Source organism: Phascolarctos cinereus, unplaced genomic scaffold (assembly GCF_003287225.1).
Source record: "Phascolarctos cinereus isolate Bilbo 61053 unplaced genomic scaffold, phaCin_HiC Scaffold_4;HRSCAF=312, whole genome shotgun sequence".
Taxonomy (NCBI): Eukaryota; Metazoa; Chordata; class Mammalia; order Diprotodontia; family Phascolarctidae; genus Phascolarctos; species Phascolarctos cinereus.
This window is the reverse complement of record NW_027555847.1, coordinates 686579734-686598167: the sequence shown is the minus strand read 5'-3', so window position 1 is coordinate 686598167 and position 18434 is coordinate 686579734. Positions and strand designations below refer to the sequence as shown.

The following is an 18434-nucleotide window of genomic DNA, read 5'->3' as shown; positions in this document are numbered from 1 at the left end:
CAAACGACAAAGTTGGTTTAACCGATGTCTAAGGACCCTTTCACCTCGAAAGCTATCATCTAGTAACAAACCTTCGGAAAGGGAAGAAGGAAAACATCCTGCACGGAGGCAGGGGGATAGACAGATTGACCCCTCCATACACCCACCCATCTCCAACTCCGCAGACCCGACCGCCCAAGGGCCAGAAGAAGAGGATGGAAAGAGTCATGCATGACAATCTGACCAGATTCCCCGCTCCTCTCCCCAGAGGTGGCCCTCCCCCTGTCTTCTTCATCCTCTTCCTCTTCCTCCCTCCCCTTCCCGCAGCTCGTCCTTTGCTCCACAGAGCCACAACTATAGACCTCGTTCGCTTTCGCACTTTCGCACCCACACAGAAAGCCAGGTGAGAGACAAAGGGGAAAATAAAAAAATAAAAACCAGATCCCGCTGCCTTTCCCCAGTCACATAAGATTCTCCTCCTGAGCCGCCCCGACTTGGGCCACGATTCCCCCCCCCAACCTCTCGCCCGTGTCGAATCTGCGATTCACGTGGCAGATACCGCCTTCCGGAAGTCCGTCATCCCTCCGCCGGAAATGGCGCTCCCACCATTTTGTCCTCCGCCATGGCGGCGGTGTTGAGGCTGCGGCCGGGATGTGGCGCTTCTGACTGACGGGGCTTGACGGCCGAGGCGGGGACAGCGGGAGCATCCGTGCGGCCGCCGGGGGCGCCGTGCCCGCCGCCATGTACGGGGGAGGTGGCGGCGGCGGGGGAGGCGGCGGTGGCGGAGGAGGAGGACGCGGGAAAGGCGAGCGGAAGACCGGCGCGAAGGAGGAGCCCGGGCCCAGCGGCGGCGGCGGCGGAGGCGGAGGAGGAGGTGCAGGCAGCGGCGGAGGAGGCAGCGGGAGCTGCCGCGTGGAGCTGCTGGTGTTCGGCTATGCCTGCAAACTCTTCCGCGACGATGAGCGGGCCCTGGCGCTGGAGCAAGGACAGCACCTCATTCCCTGGATGGGCGACCCCAAGATCCTCATCGACAGGTCGGTGCCTCCCCGCCCCTCCCCCTCCTCGCTTCCCGCCCCTCCCCCCGCCGACGGCGCCCCCCCCTTCTCTTCCCAGCCCCCCCTCTTCTCGCTCACTTGGTTCCGTCCGATCCAGCGCCCGCCTGCGGCGGGCAAGGAGGGCATGAGGCCGCCCCTTCCCTGCGCTCGAGGAGCCGCCAGCCTCGGGAACGTCTGCGGCTGGCCAGCTGGTCTACCTTCTCCTGCCCCCCCCCGCTCCCCCCGTGGGGGAGGGCCTGGGGGCAGGGGGAGGGGGTCACTCGGACCGTGGCCTCTCCCTCTTCCTCGCTCTCTCTTTTGGTTGTAATTGTTGTTTGCCTTTTTAAATGAGGCAGGGGGTGCCTCCTTTTTGGGGGGGAAGGGGCGTCGATTGCCTTGGTGTTGAGGGTCGCGGCCTTTGAAAGCGGATTTGGAGACGGCAGCTTGACTCCAGTATCCCCTTTCCCTTTTCCCTGAGTTGGTGATGTGGTGAGGGTAGTGGCCGGTCTGGAAGGCCAATCTGGAGACGGGGCTAAGGCCTTCTCGGCCCCTGGCTCTTGCAGTGTGACCTTGAGCAAGTCACTGCATTCTGTGCCTCAGTCTCTGCTCTATCTCTTGCTTTTCTCTCCCCTTACCCCTTCCCGCAGTTTCTTTTTCACTCCTCTCTCTCCCCTTTTTCCCTCTCCTTTCCTTTTCTGCCCCTCTCCCACTCCTTTTCTGAGATTCAGTTTCTACTCCCCTGTCCCACCCCATTTGTCTCCTCATCCCTCTTCTGGGCCTCAGTTCTTCCCTTCATTTTTTTCGGCTTCCGTTTCTCCTTTAAAAATGGAAGGGTTTGGATGGATGCCCACTAAGGCGCTGTGGTCCTAGTAATGAGATGGTGGAGAGGATTGCTTCGTGCCTCCGGAAAGTAAAGTTGTACTTAGTTTTGGGATCTCTGCTCCCTCTTTGTGCGCCCTGAGGCCTTGACACCCAGGTGAAGAGGAGGAGTTTCCTTCAGATGGAAAGACTGTTGATAGCATTCTTTTTAAGTAGTTACTGAAGATTTGGGCTTTGCTGGCTGGAGGTAGTGCTCTTAGTGATGGTCTTGCTGTCTATGAAGTGAAGGGTGGGGGGTGGGGAGGAAATTTCCTGTTTCTTTTCAAATCAAACCTGCCAAAGGTATTGCTTTTCACTATTCGGAGTTTGGGGGAACTGGGTCCTGGGAAGGTGATGCCTGAAGGTCTTTGATTTGAAAACAATGACATTACATGCTGTAGATTGTTTGCTCCCCCCTTGTCCCTCTTTTACTTCCCGTTCTTGGGGTTTTGAAGCAGGGTTTTGGCAACAGAACTTCTTGGGCCTGGATTGAAAACCTAACAGTGTGACAACTATTAGACTATGGAATAGTATCTCCAAGGGAAGGAAGCCCATCGTTTGAGACATTTAGAACTGGATTCTACAAAGCACTGGAAAATGTACTGTAGGGAACAAACTGTGAACTGGCCGGGATGGACTACAGTAATGACCCAATGGGTCTTTTCCATCTCTAACTTTTCTGTTTGAAGTTAAATCTAGAAATCAAGGACACCCTAAGGGAGATGATGTGACAAGTGAGATCAGACCAGAATCAGATGTGTTTATTGTTCTGCTAAAACTTTGTTGTGTATTAAATTATGGTTTCTCTTTCATAATGCCCATCCTTGTCTGGCAGCTGATTTTTCCAATGCTATATTATTTGTTACAAATCAGTTATTAAGTGTGGTAATTGACGAAGATTGAACTCTTTATACAGTTTTACACCATACTGTATATGATTTGGGGTAGGTCTTTTAAAATTATTGGGGAGCAAACTCTACACATGTGAATGTATAACATTTTTAAAGTAATCTACATTTGTAAGTTAAGGAGGTTTACATCTAAATAAAATTCATTTTGAAATTAAAAGAAATGCAGTAACCCTTACTGACTCTGGAGTCTGAGGACTTGGGTTCAAATCCTGCCTCTGGTGCTTACCTGTGTAGCCTTGGACAAGTCCCTTAACCTCCCTGAGCCTGTTTCCTCATCTGTAAAATGAGGAAGTTGGACTGGATGACCTGAGGTCCCTCCCAGCTCTAGATCTATGAACCTATGGTCTTCTTGTACTTCGGGTTTAGATATTTTCTAATACTTAAATGACGAAGAATTCCATCATTTTTGTTCATGGCAAACTCATTATTAAAGAGTAGGGCAGACTTCTGTTTGTCATTTGAGTCTTTATGAGACCTAAAAATCTGGGTGTTTTACAATTTGCAGACGCACTCATCATATTGATCTCTGAGAGTTGGCTCCATTAAGAGACTTTGGTGTAAAAAAGATGCATGGCAGAGAACACTATCTGTAGTTTGCATTTAGCTGGAGTCTTATCTATTAGTTCATGAAGGCGAAACATATAGGTGATATATTTGTGTGTCCTATTTCCTTGGGGGTGTGGGAGGTGGTGATCTGTTTAGAAGAAATAAGCTCTACTGCATCTTCTTATAGTTTTGTTGTATTTCTGGTGAACCTCCTTAAACTGCATGTATATGTTACTGTTCCTATGTATGTGTGTCTCTCTATCACATAACCCAGAACTTATTTCCTCAGCCAAATGGCTAGGGGACGAGCCTAGCCAAGATTTTACCTCCAATGGACGCAAGTTTCTTTGGTGAAGATCTCTCCTGAGAGTTCGGGACTAGCAGAAAGAAGCGAGGAAATTTCGACCGTTTGGTTCTTTCAGATAGGTATTTATGTACTCGGGTTTGTGTGAATGTAAGCTACAGTATTTGACTTTTCAGAAAAAAAAATATATATTTTGCAAGTGACATTGAATGGTTGGCAAAACTATAAACGGTAAGAACTATTATTGACATGGATCCCATTAAACTATTAAAGGATTCTTTGCCTTTAATTGTTAACTTTATCATCATAGAGAGGGATTTAGACTTTATTAAGATAACTTCAGTTTAACAGTAGGCAAGAAGTAACTAGCAAAATTATATATGAATCTGAGATGAGTGGTTGTGTTTGGTTTTTTTTTAATGTTTTTGATTTCTTTATTTATAAAGGGTAAGTATTTTAAATAATCGCACACAAAACCTTGATCTTAATTTCTCTGCATTGACCAGTTTGTTCATATTACAGATATGATGGACGCGGTCACCTGCATGACCTTTCTGATTATGATGCTGAATATTCCACGTGGAACAGAGACTACCAGCTTTCTGAAGAGGAGGCACGAATAGATGCCCTGTGTGATGAAGAGAGGTATTTAGCCTTGCATACGGACTTGCTTGAGGAGGAGGCAAGGCAAGGTACTGCTCAAGAAAAACTTACTTAAGCAACAAACTTTTTTTTAAAAATTAAGTATTAAAAATTTACTCCCACTCATTTTTTATACTCACTCTTTCTGATATTATCTTGACAGTACCCAGTGGATTGGAAAAACAGGAGTCTTTGCGTATCTGAGAGGACCTCAGGATAGTTTATATGTAGAGCCACAAAGAATTTTCCCAGCTTTTGAGGGCAGACTGGGATTTGAAAAAAAAAACTCTTTAACTGTTCTTCTTTAACAGTATCGTATCAATTAAACTTGATGTTCTTGTCTTTGCCTTAACAATCTTTACTACGGTTCTTAATCCCCAAGTTTTCTTAGCAGGAAGAAATTTTCCACAGAAGATGTGTATTCTGCTGTCTGTGGGTAAAAATGTACTGGCAGAAAGTACATATTAATAGAAGTGATGTGTGAACTTATAAATTCTACACCTCAAAGCGAGGTTGAAATAGTGTTGTATACTTTGTTGATAGCTACAACTTTTGACGTTTGTGCAGTTTTTTTAGTCAGTTTCTTTTGTGTTAATAAAGTACTCATGTTTTTGTTCAAGAGGAAGAATACAAGCGACTGAGTGAAGCCTTGGCAGAGGATGGAAGTTATAATGCAGTGGGATTTACTTATGGCAGTGATTATTATGACCCCTCTGAACCAACAGAGGAGGAAGAACCCTCAAAACAGAAAGGTGAGAACAGAATGAGGTTGTGGAATAAAATGTTGGGAATTAAAGAAGAGGAAAATGACTTTTTTTTGTCTTTGAAAACTGCTTTGTTAAATATGTTGTGTTAGACTATAAGCAATAATAATAGCCAACATTTATGTAGCACTTTACAGTTTTCAAAGCAATGCACATATATCGTTTCACCATACCCTGGAAGGTAGGTGCTGCTATCACCTCCATTTTATAAAGGAGGAAACTGAGGCTGAGAAGAGATTAAGTGATGTGGCAAGGGTCACCCATCTGGTAAGTGTCTGAGACTGGATTCAAACTGAGGGCTTGAGGCCTAGAAATCCCAGCACTGTTACCTCCTATGCCACCTCTCTATCTCAAATAGAGTTTCCTGTAATTTCTTGGAGCACTTGTTCAGATATTTAAGAAATCCTCATAACGTCTGTGAAAAATAATTAGAGAGCGAATGGTAGCATCTTCTCTTCTGAAAAGAGAAAGAGTTCAGAAATAGGACATTACTCAGTTAGAATTTTTCTCAGACTTTAAACCAAGTTGACTTAACAGTTTGTTCTTATCATTGCATATTGCAAGGGGGAAAAAAATATACTCACTCTCAGAGTTCTTTGTGTTACCTAATGAATAGTACTGAGATGGATTTTCTTGGAGGACCTGGGTTCTGATCATGCCTTTTTCTTTTACTACCTGTGTGGTTTTGATCAAATCACTTAGCCTCTGCAGGGCTCAGTTTCATCTGCCAAATAAGGGAGTTGGACTACATGGCCTCTGAGATCCCTTTCAGCTCTAAATTTGTTGTTATGTAATGGTGGACACGTGGGATGAGAGGGAGTTTGAATTAGTTACAGTTGCACCGGAATGCTGTCGCATGGCAGAATGGCCATGTTATCTGCACAGAAATGGTTTTAAAGGTACACAATAGGAACATAGAAATAAGTTTTAAAGCTCAATGCAGATGCCACTCCATGATCCTCCTCCGATTAGACAGTCAGAAAGTATTTACTTATGTCCTAGGCACTGATACTACCTTCTGGGGATACAGAGGCAAAAATGTCCCTGCCTTCAAGGCACTTAACATTCTACAGAGACATAAATATTCTCGTGTGTGTGTGTGTGTGTGTACACATGTACATACATGGTATGTGTGCCGAGGAGACAGAAAGTCAGTAGGCATTTATTAAGCACATCCTGTGTGCTAAGCACTGCTCTAGGAGCTGACAGTCTGATGGGAAGACAGCACACAAAAAGAAGCTGAAAAGGGGAGGAGGGAGTATCTAGGGGAGAAAATGATCGAGATGGTGAGTGTTTCGAAGTTGATTTCATCTTGCTGATGAATGATGAGTTTCTGGAGATCATGAAACCTCTTCAGTGTGCCCTCTTTAGCCACCTGAAATAATGAGATAAAACGTCTAATTGCCATCTTTAAGAGGTTTAGGGAGGAACTCCAGTGACCATCCTCCACCTCTCCAATCAGAAGGAGTAGGTTAGAGCCAGATTTTGCAGGACTTTGAAAACCAAACAGAGAACCTTGTATTTGAACCTAGATATATAGGAAACCACCAGAGTTCATTGAGCAAGGGAGATCAAATCAGCACCATAGGAAAATCATTTTGGCAGCTCTGTACAGGATGGATGGGAGAAGAAAAGGACTTGAAACAAGGGGGCTAATTATTAGGCTATTGCAGTAGTCCTGGTGATGTAAGCCTGAACTAGGCTGATGGCTGTGTGAATAGATAGAAAGGACCAGAGGCAAGAGACATGGTGGGAGATAGAAATTACAAGATGTGGCAACTGATTGAATATGTTGGATGAGGAAGGGTGAGAAGTTAAGGGTGACTCCAAGGTTGCAGAACAAGACAACTGAAAGGATGGTGGTGCCCTCAACAGAAATAAAAAAATTGAAAGGAAGTGGGTTTGAGATGGAAGGTAAGTTCTATTTTGGACATGTTACATTTCAGAGGTCTATGGGACTTCCGGTTCAAAATGTCAAATAGTTGATGAGACAGGTCTAGCTAAAGCTCAGGAGAGAGAGACTTGGGCTATAAATAGACATCTGGGAGTTGATGAGATAATTATAACCCCTGGGGGCTTCCAGTGAGGTCACCAGCAGAGATTATAAAGAGAGAAGAGTGCTAGGACAGAGACTCATGGGGCACCCTCAGTCTCAGACCACTTTGAATCTCTGTGATGAACTTAGCATATAACATTTCATGTTATTGCCAGCTGTATTCATCTTATCCTCCTGCCAGTTTTTGAGGTCCATGAGGATCCATAGGGACCGTGTTTCATTTAACCCTGACTCTCCTCCCCCACAAATGTTCGGGATGTAGTAGGTACTTGATTAATGTTTCTTATACTGACATTTCAGAGGGGTGTCAATGGCCTCGATATCAGGTGGAGCAGAGGTGTCAACCTGCTGGCCCAAACCAGATTAAAATGTAATTGGAAAATGTTTAACAAGATAAAAATACAGTATGACATAAATAGTATTAATTGGAGGTGTTCTGAGTTGGAGGCTACAGAGATCTCTTTCTGTTTGACATCACTAATATGAAGTTGATCAGTACCTGATGTTATTAGATTAACAGTCCAGAAGCATGTTACGTCAACTTAAAATGGGCATTTATAAAGTTTTCAGAGCTACTTGAAGGAAACAGATGTCCTTTGGAAACATCAGTAAAGCCCCCTGCCTTGAGTTGGGTCATCTAAATGTAACTTCTGAAATGGGCTTTTGCAGAAATAGAAGTAGCAGGTTCCTTGTAAATTTTGTAATAGCCAAAGTATGTATTTTATGTTATTTTAAAATTATGCTTTATTAAGCCTGAAGGTTTATTGTTTATAGTTTTCTATATACTCACCAGTCAAAAATCTTTCAGTTTTAAATATAATGGATACCACACTATCTTGGACACCTTATTTAAGTGAAACTCATCCATCAACCTCACTATTCCAGAACCAGGAAGGAATTGAGAAAAAGTCTCTGAATAGCCAAAATAAATGTCATATAGCCCATGTGCTTTACTTATAGTTGAGGCCCTAAGGGCTGATTTACTCTTAAGGTAATATAGTTATATACAAACTTGGATATTTGGTTTCCAAACCCACAACTTAATAGAGGCAGAAAATTATTGAGAGAAGGGGATATAGGCACAGTGACAGTAGTAAAAATTTACTACAGTCATTCTAATGACAAGTAGATTTTTTAAAAACCTATATAAACTTAAAAGGCTCAGTATTCTGGCATAATGGGACAAATAATACGTATCTCAGTTGGCCCTGAGGACATCACTTTTAAAAAAAAATGCAGTATAATTAATAATTGATGTTTACAGCGATGGCCTTGAGTCATCAAAAAAAGGTTTATTAGTTAGATTATCTGAGTAGAGAAGAGTGTATGATTTTACTAAAATGATGAAAAATGTTTAGTTTTTGTATTTAAGGCAGTTAAACCCTCACTTATCTGGGAAATTCATATTTCCAAAGCATCTTATTCCCTGAGGTTTTGTTAGGCAAGGTTTTACTATAGCACCCTGCCTCCAGAAAGTGCCAAGCATTTCTATATGCTTCATTTCTTCTTCAACTCATTATCCTAGGAGAGAGACTTAGAAACATCAATGGGAAACAAATGGGAAAAATGAAATGAGTCAGGGAAGAGAGGGTCACCGCCAGTGTCTTTATTATCATCTGTAAAATTAACCTTTCACCAATAGAGGTAGCAAACCAGATAAAATAGTGTACTATCAAACAGCCAAAGATGGTTCCTTCATGAATGTCTTGGAATTGGGAGGGGCAGGAGTGTCCATTACTTTTGACCTGTGTGTCATTTGGAGACTTTTCCAACGTGAAGATCGGCAGCTTGTCTCTAACTTAGTCTTAATTGCCTGTGACACTAAGAGATTTAGTAAATTGTCTGTAGCTACACAGCTTGTCTGTGTCTAAGACCAGACTAGAATATCTCTTCCTTACTCTAAGGCCAGCCTCCTTGTCCAGTACAAGTGATCTTCTAGAGAGACTTCCACATATATGCTTTGAGCATATGTGTTATTTGTAGAGTAATAACACAAAATATTTGTACATGTGTGTAATGAAGTTGTCCTACATGCACATACACTTAAAAAGCATATTTTGGTAAAAGCTGTTGACTTCAGAAATAGCTTTTCTTCATATTTTTATGCATATTTTTAGACCACATCCTTTCGCAAAAAGCCTCTTGTATTGAGAAGTGGAAAAACAATGCAGAACATGTATATAATGACCTTAAGTAAATGTAGTAGAACATAAGTTCCTTGAGGCCCTGAACTGTTCAAGTTTTTAAGTTCTGTATCCCCAGGGCCTAGCACATTGTCTAGCACATACATAACAGAAGCGTAAAAATGCTTGTACAGTCAGTGAATGAAACAAAACGAAATGCATTTTAATGTTGATGGGAGAAGCACAACTCCCTCGATAGAGAAGTGTTTAGGTGGTTACTCCAAATAATCCTTTAACATAAATAAGACAGCCCTTCAGTACATATTAAGTACATGCTATCTGCCTTGTACTGTCTGGATACACGTAAAAACTGTAAAGTCACACTGCTTTACAGCCTAGCTAATGAGACCTGGCCAAAACACATACAACAGAGAACCATATTCTACAGTATATAGAAAATGCTGAATTCTTTGTTTTAGATTATGCTACAGGAGTTCAGAGAAGGTAGAGATCAGTATAGGCTGCAGTAATTAGGGGCAGTTTCATAGAATAGATGGGACTTGGAGCATTGGGTTTTTTAGAGGGGAAGAATGGGTTCTAAGGAGAGAAGAGGACATGGTAGTCAATGTAAGTAATAAGGGAGCTGGCCCAATATAAGATGAGGCTAATCTCTTTTCTTTTTCCATTTGTAGTTTTATAATAAACTTTAGCTTTAAACCTCTTAAGTTTTATTTTGGAGAACACCTTAGTGGGATCGTTTAAAGAGTCCACCAGTAACAAAGTTTGTTTGGGTATGTTTTTAGTTGTTGATGATTTTATGTATGATATAAAAGAAAATTGGAAGCTGTTTTAAGAAGTGTTGTAGGTAGGGCACGTAGGTGGCACCGTAGATAGAGCACCAGCCCTGGATTCAGGAGGACCTGAGTTCAAATTCAGCCTCAAACACATGACACTTACTAGCTGTGTGACCCTGGGCAAGTCACTTAACCCCATTGCCTAGCCAAAAAAAAGTAGTAGTAGTATTATGGGCAATGAATAACTGTTGTGTTGGTTTATTTTTATTGAATTTCCATTCGTTGTTTTAGATTGATTCATATTTGCTGTCTTTTTGCAGTTGAAAAAATTGAGGCAGAAAATTCAGAGGAAAATGAAGAACCTTTCATTGCCCCTTTAGGATTGAATGTGCCTTCTGATGTGGAACTGGTATGTGAACTTCTGTCTCATAAGCAATATTTTCATAATACTTGTTTAAGGACTCTAGACTCTTTGCTTTTTTTTTTTTTAAAAGAGTGCTTGCCAAAAAAGTCTTGAGTTTAGAAAAGGAAATTAATTCTTTTCATTATTTTCCACTGGAGAAACAAAAGAAAAAATTGTAGCAGAATAACTTGATTTAACTCAGGGCCACATTTTATATCTAGCACCAAAACCCTGGTTAGATTTTCAAGTGAGTGTGTTGTTCTGACATGTCTCAGGTACCCCTTTGTAGATTTTTCATGGATAACATTACCCTACACCTTTTTAAATTAAATTTTATTTTTCAAATTAACAAGCATTTATTTTCTTTCACTCCCACCCCAGTTCTTTGGGATTGGGGGAGGAGGCAGATTGGAGAAAGGGGGGGGAAACACCTTTTAACAATATGCACAGTCAAACAAAACGAATCCTCACATTTCTGTGTCCAAAATTGTGTTTCATTCTGAATATTTAGTCTGAAAACCTCTATGAGGACATGAGTAATGTTCAGTTGGTCGTTGCATTGATTGGAGTTAGTCTTTCAAAATTGGTTCATTTTTAGTGTTATTTTTATAAATTGATCTCCTAGCTCTTCTTACTTCAAATTGCAATAGTTCATACAAGTCTTCCCACATTTCTCTGAAACTGTCTATTTCGGCATTCTTATAGCACAGTGGTATTCTGTGCAGTCTGTCTACTATTGTGTTCAGCCATTCCCCCGTTTATAGACATCCCCTTGGTTCTAGCTCTGCCACCACAGAAAGATCTACTATAAATACTTTTTGTACATTCAGATTCTTTTCTTTGATCTTATTCATGTGTAGGCCTGCCTGTGGTTGATTTTACTAAGTCAGAGAGTAAGCATAGTGACTTCAGGGGCGTACTTTGAAATTTTTTTCCAGCCTGACTTGGCCAATTCACAGCATACTAACACACCTGTTTTTCCACAGCACCTCATACATATATTTGTAAAGCACTCGTACTCTATACAGTCCCAATATCCCCGTAAGTAGATTGGCTGCCTGTTTTACATATGGCAGGAACTGAGTCATAACTTCTATACCCCAACTGGTTAGTGATAAGGTTAAGGCTTCATACTAGTGCAGTGTTAACACTCTTCCTAAACAACATTCTCTCCATTAAACTGCTCCTTTTCAATTGAGGGCGTGTTAAAATTGGCTTTTCCAAAATCACTTTATGGAGTTTTTACAAGGTTACATAGGAGTATAGGCTGCTACTCAGGGTCCTGCTCAACACTGTCTCCTCCCTCCCCTTCTTGCTCTTGTCATATACTCCTTTCCACCCTCTGTGCTCCCCTCCTGCCCTTCCTGTTTGTGTCAGCTTAAATTCCACCCCAGTCAGGGGTCAGCTCTCCCCTGATCCTCTCCTTCCTCAGAGCATTTCAGCTCTCTCTGTGGTATTTTTTACCTTCCGCTTTGTGTCATTTTTTGGGCTCTTTTCCAACCACTTTTAATCCCATTAAATTGTAAGTTCCTTGAGGGCAAAGAGTGTTGTTTTTCTGTTTGTGTCCTCAATACATGCCTCCTATGTGGTAAGTTGTTATCTAGTACCATATACAATATGGCAGTGCCTTGGGAATTATTAATAGAAGAATTTCCTTACTCAGAATGAACCTGGTACTTGTTGCCATTTGATCTTTCTTTATACTTTTGAGAAATATCAAATAGTTCCCACAGCCACTTCCATGCAGTTTTCTGTCCTGAGTGTAAATATTGCTCTTACTTGACCTTGTCAGTTTCTACCATAGATCCCCTTACAGTACCAGAGCTGCAAAAAAAAAGTATGAAGTAGGAGTCATTAAAAATCCCATTAACGTTCCTTAATCACCTTTCAGACTTGTGAGCTGCTAGGTGATGGTTTGCTCTTGTTATTGGATCCCTGCTTGCCCTGGCACATGCAGTCCGGTTTAGAGCTGTTTGGGCCATTTACATGAAGCCTTTGCTTAAAATCAAAGTAATTGCTGGTCATGGTGGCTTTTGCCTCCAATACCTCCTCCTAGGGGAGGCTGAGGCTGGTGATCCCATGTGCCTTAGGACTTTTGAGTAGCAGTCAAGCTGAGTCTGGTACCAGAAAGGTATTCCATGAGAATAGGGTGCCTCTAGGCTGCCTAAGGAGGGGTGAACCGGTCCAGATCAGAAACAGAGCAGGTCTAAGCTTCCATTCCATTCCGTTCACTAGTGGAATTGGGCCTATAAGTGGCCTCAGCACTTTAGCCTAGTTGAGATAGGGATATCCAGTCTCACTCCCTTTCCCACACCCTCTCAAAATCAAAGTTACCCATAAATAAAATCTGTAATTAAAGAGATTATTGTGTCTGTAATATAGGAAAAATGCTGTGGTAGGAGTCAGGAGACCTAGGTTCTAGACAAGGTTCTACTACTATTTTCTGCGACCTTGAGCAAAAGCTTTCTTGGTTGGGCCTCAGTTTCTTCACCTGAGGTTAGATTAGATGATCTCAAAAGCCCCAGCTCTAAAATACTGTGATTTTTCTCTAAAAGGGGTGATTGTAGTTATAGATAGTCATTGTGTAGCCACAGCAGAGAAAAGTAACACCAACACCATAACTGCAGTTCAAGACTTCTAAGTTTGTAATGTCTCTACCTATAAAATAAGGGGATTAAATGAGATGATCTCGAAAGTCCCTTCCAGCTCAAAAATACTGTTCTTTTAAAGAAAAAAAGGAGGGTAGTCATAGTGTGACCAGATCAGAGAAAAACAGTGCTAATATTATAATTCAGGACTTCTGCTTTTGAATTTGCTTTTACAATCATATACTGTCTTAATCTGGTATTTGACAGAACTGACAGCATATTAGTAAACATACTTCCCATTTTTCTTTTCCTAGGTGTTTTGTAATACTATCATTAATTTATTTTTAGCACTCTAGGCACAATGTCATAAAAATGTCTGATTTTAAGAAGTTTATGATTAATGCAAAAATCTTGGTCAGCAGAAGCAGACTTTACTAGAAAAAGTAATGGACGTTATCTGAGTGTGATTGTTTTTAAGAGAGAGAAAGCCTGCTGTTCCAAAAGATCTAAATTGGTCTTATGGTATTTCATCAAGCGCAGTGAAAATCTACATCAATATCTGTTTTAGTGCTGAAATACATAGAAACAAATATGATAGAACATAAACCTGAAAACTAATTTATTTGGGGGTCAGTAAATAACTTTAATTGTAGGCATTTATCCTTTTTAAGTACAAAACTTGAAATTAGTTTAGAAATAAAATTCAGAAATGAAGCTTGTTTATTTTTATGAAGTATCTGAGTAATAAAATTACAGAAAGCTTCTCGACTTCCTGGTTTTAATGAGGATTGCTTGTAATTTCATTTTGGGGAGCATATTAAATGTGTAGGTTTAAATTATATTCAATTAAGTATTTTCTGACTTTAACTTGGCAAACATTTATTAAAAGCCTGCTCAGTGAGGGGACAGTGCAAGCGCATTAACAAAAAGTGTGCCCTTCTTGTTGCACTTCCTTGAACCCTAGGGCCAAACATCCCTGGTGGCTTTGGGGGAAACAAGTAGGTGCAGGCCTTGTCACATGGGGCTGGCTCCACTGGTATGCTGCTAGACTTGTGCTGACCACACATGTGAGGGGGCTCATTTTTCTTGTAGCCGCCAACAGCCAAGATGCACGCCATCATCGAGCGCACCGCCAACTTTGTCTGCAAGCAGGGGGCTCAGTTTGAGATCATGCTGAAAGCCAAGCAGGCCCGCAATTCCCAGTTTGATTTTTTGCGCTTTGATCACTACCTCAACCCCTACTATAAACACATCCAGAAGGCAATGAAGGAAGGGCGATATACTGTTCTGACGGAGAACAAAGGAGAAGAGAAGAGAAGTACGTATGCCTCCCTTTGTTTTCTTTCTGAGCTCTAGAGTGACGGTTAGACACTGCTGACCAGTTTTAGTGTTGTAACTGACCAAAAAAACCAAGAAAGACATTTCAAAGCTCCATGGACTGAACTGTCTACTGTGTTCCTTTAGGATAGTGTTCGTGTTTTTTTATCGTGTACCCCATTACTAAGAAACTTGAGCAGTTTCCTCAGGATGTGTACATTTACTTATTTGCAAGCTATACTTGTATTGCTGTACTAATAATTGTGTACATTACAAAACTTACACAAAATAAATATTTGAAAGGGATAGAATAAAAATTAAAGAATATTTGATCATGGACGTAATAAAGAACCATTGGGGTTTGAGGAGTGGAGTAGCATGGTCAGGTCTGTGTCTTAAGAATGTCACTTTGGGGGGCAGCTAGATGGCACAGTGGGTAGAGCTCTGGCCTTGGAGTCAGGAGGATGTGAGTTCAAATCCAGTCTTAGACACATGACACTTACTAGCTGTATGACCCTGGGTAAGTCACTTAACCCCAATTGCCTCACCAAAAGAAGAAAAGAATATCACTTTGGCAGCTGTATGAGGGAAGGATTGGATATAGGAGCAACTTGAGGCAGGGAGATCAAATTTGATTATTGTAATTGTTTGGGTGAGAGATGGTGAATTGGGGTGATGGTCATATGGGTGGAGAAAAGAAAACCTGTTTGAGAGATGGAGATAGAAATGACGATTGAGCAACCAGTTAGATACATGGAGTGAAGGGTCAAAGATGACACCATGATGATGAACTTGGGGGACTTGAAAGCATGACAGAAACCTCAAAAGCAAGTGGTGTGGGGGAAAATGACATGAGATATAGGGTGCAGTTCGCAGCCCCATCTGTGCCTGCTTGTCCTGGGTGACAAAATGAACAGGGAGGATTCAGGGCTACTGCCCCTGAGCCATATCTTGCCCTTAACCTGGTGGGACCATAGGGTCCATGCAGTGATACCAGGCAGTAGGAACAGAGCTTTGGGCTTGGAACCATCTGGAGGATGGGGGGGGGGAGTCCCTTCACCTCACTCAGCCTGTTTGCTGATGTGTAAAGGGGGCATAATAATAACCCTCATCTCCCAGGGTTATTGTAGGGGTCAGATGAAACAGCATACTCAGTACTATGTAAATGCTAGCTATCTTCATTGTTATTGTGGAGGGCCAGGATGTTGTGTGGGCATGACTTTTCCCAAAGGTTCCTGCTGATGTGAGTGCTTCAGAAGTCTACACAGTTCAGATTGGGAGAGAAAGGGGCAAATTGGACAAGTATTGGGGAATAAGGGTAGGTATAGTTGTGGTAGCAGTGAGACCCATGATTCATCATCATGGGGAGGATGGCATGTAATCCATGTTGCCACTCTCTGATTGGTTGATTACATACCCCTTTGGGATCCCACCATGACCCCCACTTTAGAAACCATTGCTTTATGATACCTGTATATCCTAAATATGCCAGTAAGAAATGATATTGAACTCTTTAATTTCATCCATAGTGTTTATTTCTACATTGAGTCATAAAAACTTAAAATTTGATGAAACATACTGATGCAAAATCAATTTCTATCAGAAAATAAAAAGGTTGTAACAGTTTGCTTCTCTCTCCATTGTAGCTGCATAGCATTGTCTAGTGACACTGACTGAAAAAATTGAATCTTATATAATTGTGGATAGAGGGCCAGCCTTAGAGTCAGAATAATGGCCTTTGTACTCTTTCTCCCTGATACTTCACTTGTTTATGACCCTGGACAAGTTGCTTAACCTCATAGTACCCCAGGCAACTTTACTGTAAGTTGGAGCACGTTTGGGATTCTGCATTAGCCCGGGAAATTTGCTCACACATAGCTCCCTACATTGATGAAGGTAAAATCACAGATTTCAACAAGGAAATTATACACATATACACGTGAGAAAGAGGGAGTGTGTGTGTGTGTGTGTGTGTGTGTGTGTGTGTGTAGAGCATTGTATTTATGCCATTATTTGAATTGTGGGATTAAATTTAAAAATCCTCAACACCTAATGAGGTTTGTTTGATTTATTATATTTCTGTTTTATATTTGTGTTTACTTGGTTTTAGAATATGTTGGATTTGAAATTCTTTTTATGAGAGCCAACTAACCTTATTTTAAATGAAAATTCAGAGTAACCTACAGAAATCTTGGTAATTTGAAAAAATTGTATAGGACTGAGTTTCTCTAAACACTGTTTTAAGATGAGTTCTTCAACTGGAGTGTGCTGTTATCTCTTTAGAGAACAGAGTCTTATCATAGCACATTCTACCATGGTGTGTTGTGCCTCTCACATCCCAATTTCTTACACCTTCTTACTATAGACATTTGTATTCTACTGGGCCTGGAGCCTAAATATGATTATCAGAAATTATGAAGTGAATTTGAAAATTGGCCTAGTTTATTTCTGTAAACCAGATCCAGTAAAATCCTACTCTAAGACCTCTTTGTATCATGGAGGTGACCAAGGGTTCTCAAAGGCTCTGCCAAAAGACCACATCAGTTTCCTCTAAACTTGAAAGTCTTTAACCCTACCACATATCTTAGTCTCCACAAGTTCAGAGAGACTCCTCAGTAGGGGGGCCTCAGGGTGACAGTCACAGCAAATCTTAAAGATAGTCTGTTGCAAAGAGGTTGTAATCTCTTCAGTCAGAAATGGGCCAACGCTGACAAAACCACCGGTCCTTGGAGTGATGCTTGTGTTACAGGGACAAACCTCCAGATTCCAGCAGGCGCAGCCCACCGAAGAGCTCCAAGATACTCCAACACTGGGTATTTCTTGTTCCGTAAATATATTTCCCTCCATTAGGATCTTTTCTAGATGCCTGGCCGTGTGCCCGTTTTTCATCCTGTTATCACTGTCCCACCCACTGACTGTACTTTGCTAATCCCTGCCCTAGTGTTGTTGGCTTGATTAGCTCCAAATCACTCTGGTTTTCTTTTGCTCAATTTCTTGGCTTCATTCAGTCCCAGACAACTGAATGGTTTTTAGTGTGGTGCGTGAAAGGTGAAATTACTGAGGAAACAAAGATATGACTTTGCGAACTTAGTGATTTATTAAATGTTGCATGACAACTGCCCAACAAATCAGGACCAGTCACCTTCCTCAGCTTTGGCACTGGACCCTGAATATAGGAGGAGACAGATTTTTATACGTTAAAAACAGCTAAGGCCACTTACTTAAAAGGAAACAACTAACCAGGATATAGCGTTAGGTAATCTGATTTGTAATTAGAGAAAAGATTAGAGAGCTTCCAAGTTACGCAGGTAAGAGTGAGCAGAGGCAGTCCCTGAAATCAGAAGAAGAGTCGTCCTACTTCCCCCAAGTGTCTGTGGATGATCAGAGGAACATGGAAATAGTAACTGATCAGTGCGACCAGTCTTCAGATAAAACATACGGGTTGCTTGGGACATAGAATTGTGGGGAAACTGCTTCCATCAGTCTTAGGATTTGACTGGATTTCTGGTCAGCATAACATGGGTCCTTAATTAAGGGTCTCTGAGCAGCAGATAGAAGGGGTCCAGCTTCCTAGACGTGCACGACTAGAAGTCAAACAATACAATAAGATTTTCTCCCAGTTCCCACAATTGAATAGTCTTTTTCACAAGACAGAAGTTGGACTAGACCCATGATTTAATAGAAAAGGAACCGAGCTAGTCCCAGAATTGAGTCATAAGATGGAGTCATTGTGGTTCACTCAATTCCTACAATTAATCACTTGTTATCCTAATTCCCTCACCACTTAGTGAACGCTACAGGAAGACTGAAAAGAAGTTACTAACAAAGAGAATTATCTCTAAATAGAATGGGGACTACTTTTGTAGGTAGTAAGTTCTCCCTCACTGGAGGTCTTTGAGTAGAGGCTGGATGGCCATTTGTCAGGGATGTTGTAGAGGGGATTCCTTCTCGGGTATAAGTTGGACAAGATGACCTCTGAGGTGCTTTCTGACTCTTGAGTTTTTCTAAGCTATATAGAAAAGAGAAATGATTCTCATTTCTGAGTTATTGGGGGTTTTTTGTTCGTTTTGCTGTTGTTTTTTAAATAAAGTAAGGCTGTATCTTATAAACTCCAG

The 18434-nt window shown here is 41.5% G+C and overlaps 1 protein-coding gene across 7 annotated transcripts in view; it reads left to right on the top strand.

Annotated features, from left to right (window-relative positions):
* Positions 1 to 559: 559 nt before the first annotated feature.
* The window catches only part of SFSWAP (splicing factor SWAP), a 117124-nt gene continuing 99249 nt past the window's right edge, over positions 560 to 18434 (top strand). For 2 of the 7 annotated variants that reach the window (XM_078154253.1, XM_021004369.2), the window contains exons 1-5: positions 562 to 1013; positions 4155 to 4324; positions 4895 to 5026; positions 10332 to 10420; positions 14095 to 14320. In XM_078154253.1, the coding sequence (XP_078010379.1) occupies positions 721 to 1013; positions 4155 to 4324; positions 4895 to 5026; positions 10332 to 10420; positions 14095 to 14320 (910 nt within the window). In that variant the 5' untranslated portion in view covers positions 562 to 720. Of the gene's footprint in view, positions 1014 to 1102; positions 4325 to 4894; positions 5027 to 10331; positions 10421 to 14094; positions 14321 to 18434 lie in introns of those variants that run through there. The other 5 variants (XM_021004371.2, XM_021004372.2, XM_021004373.2 and 2 more) reach the window with 3 other exon arrangements.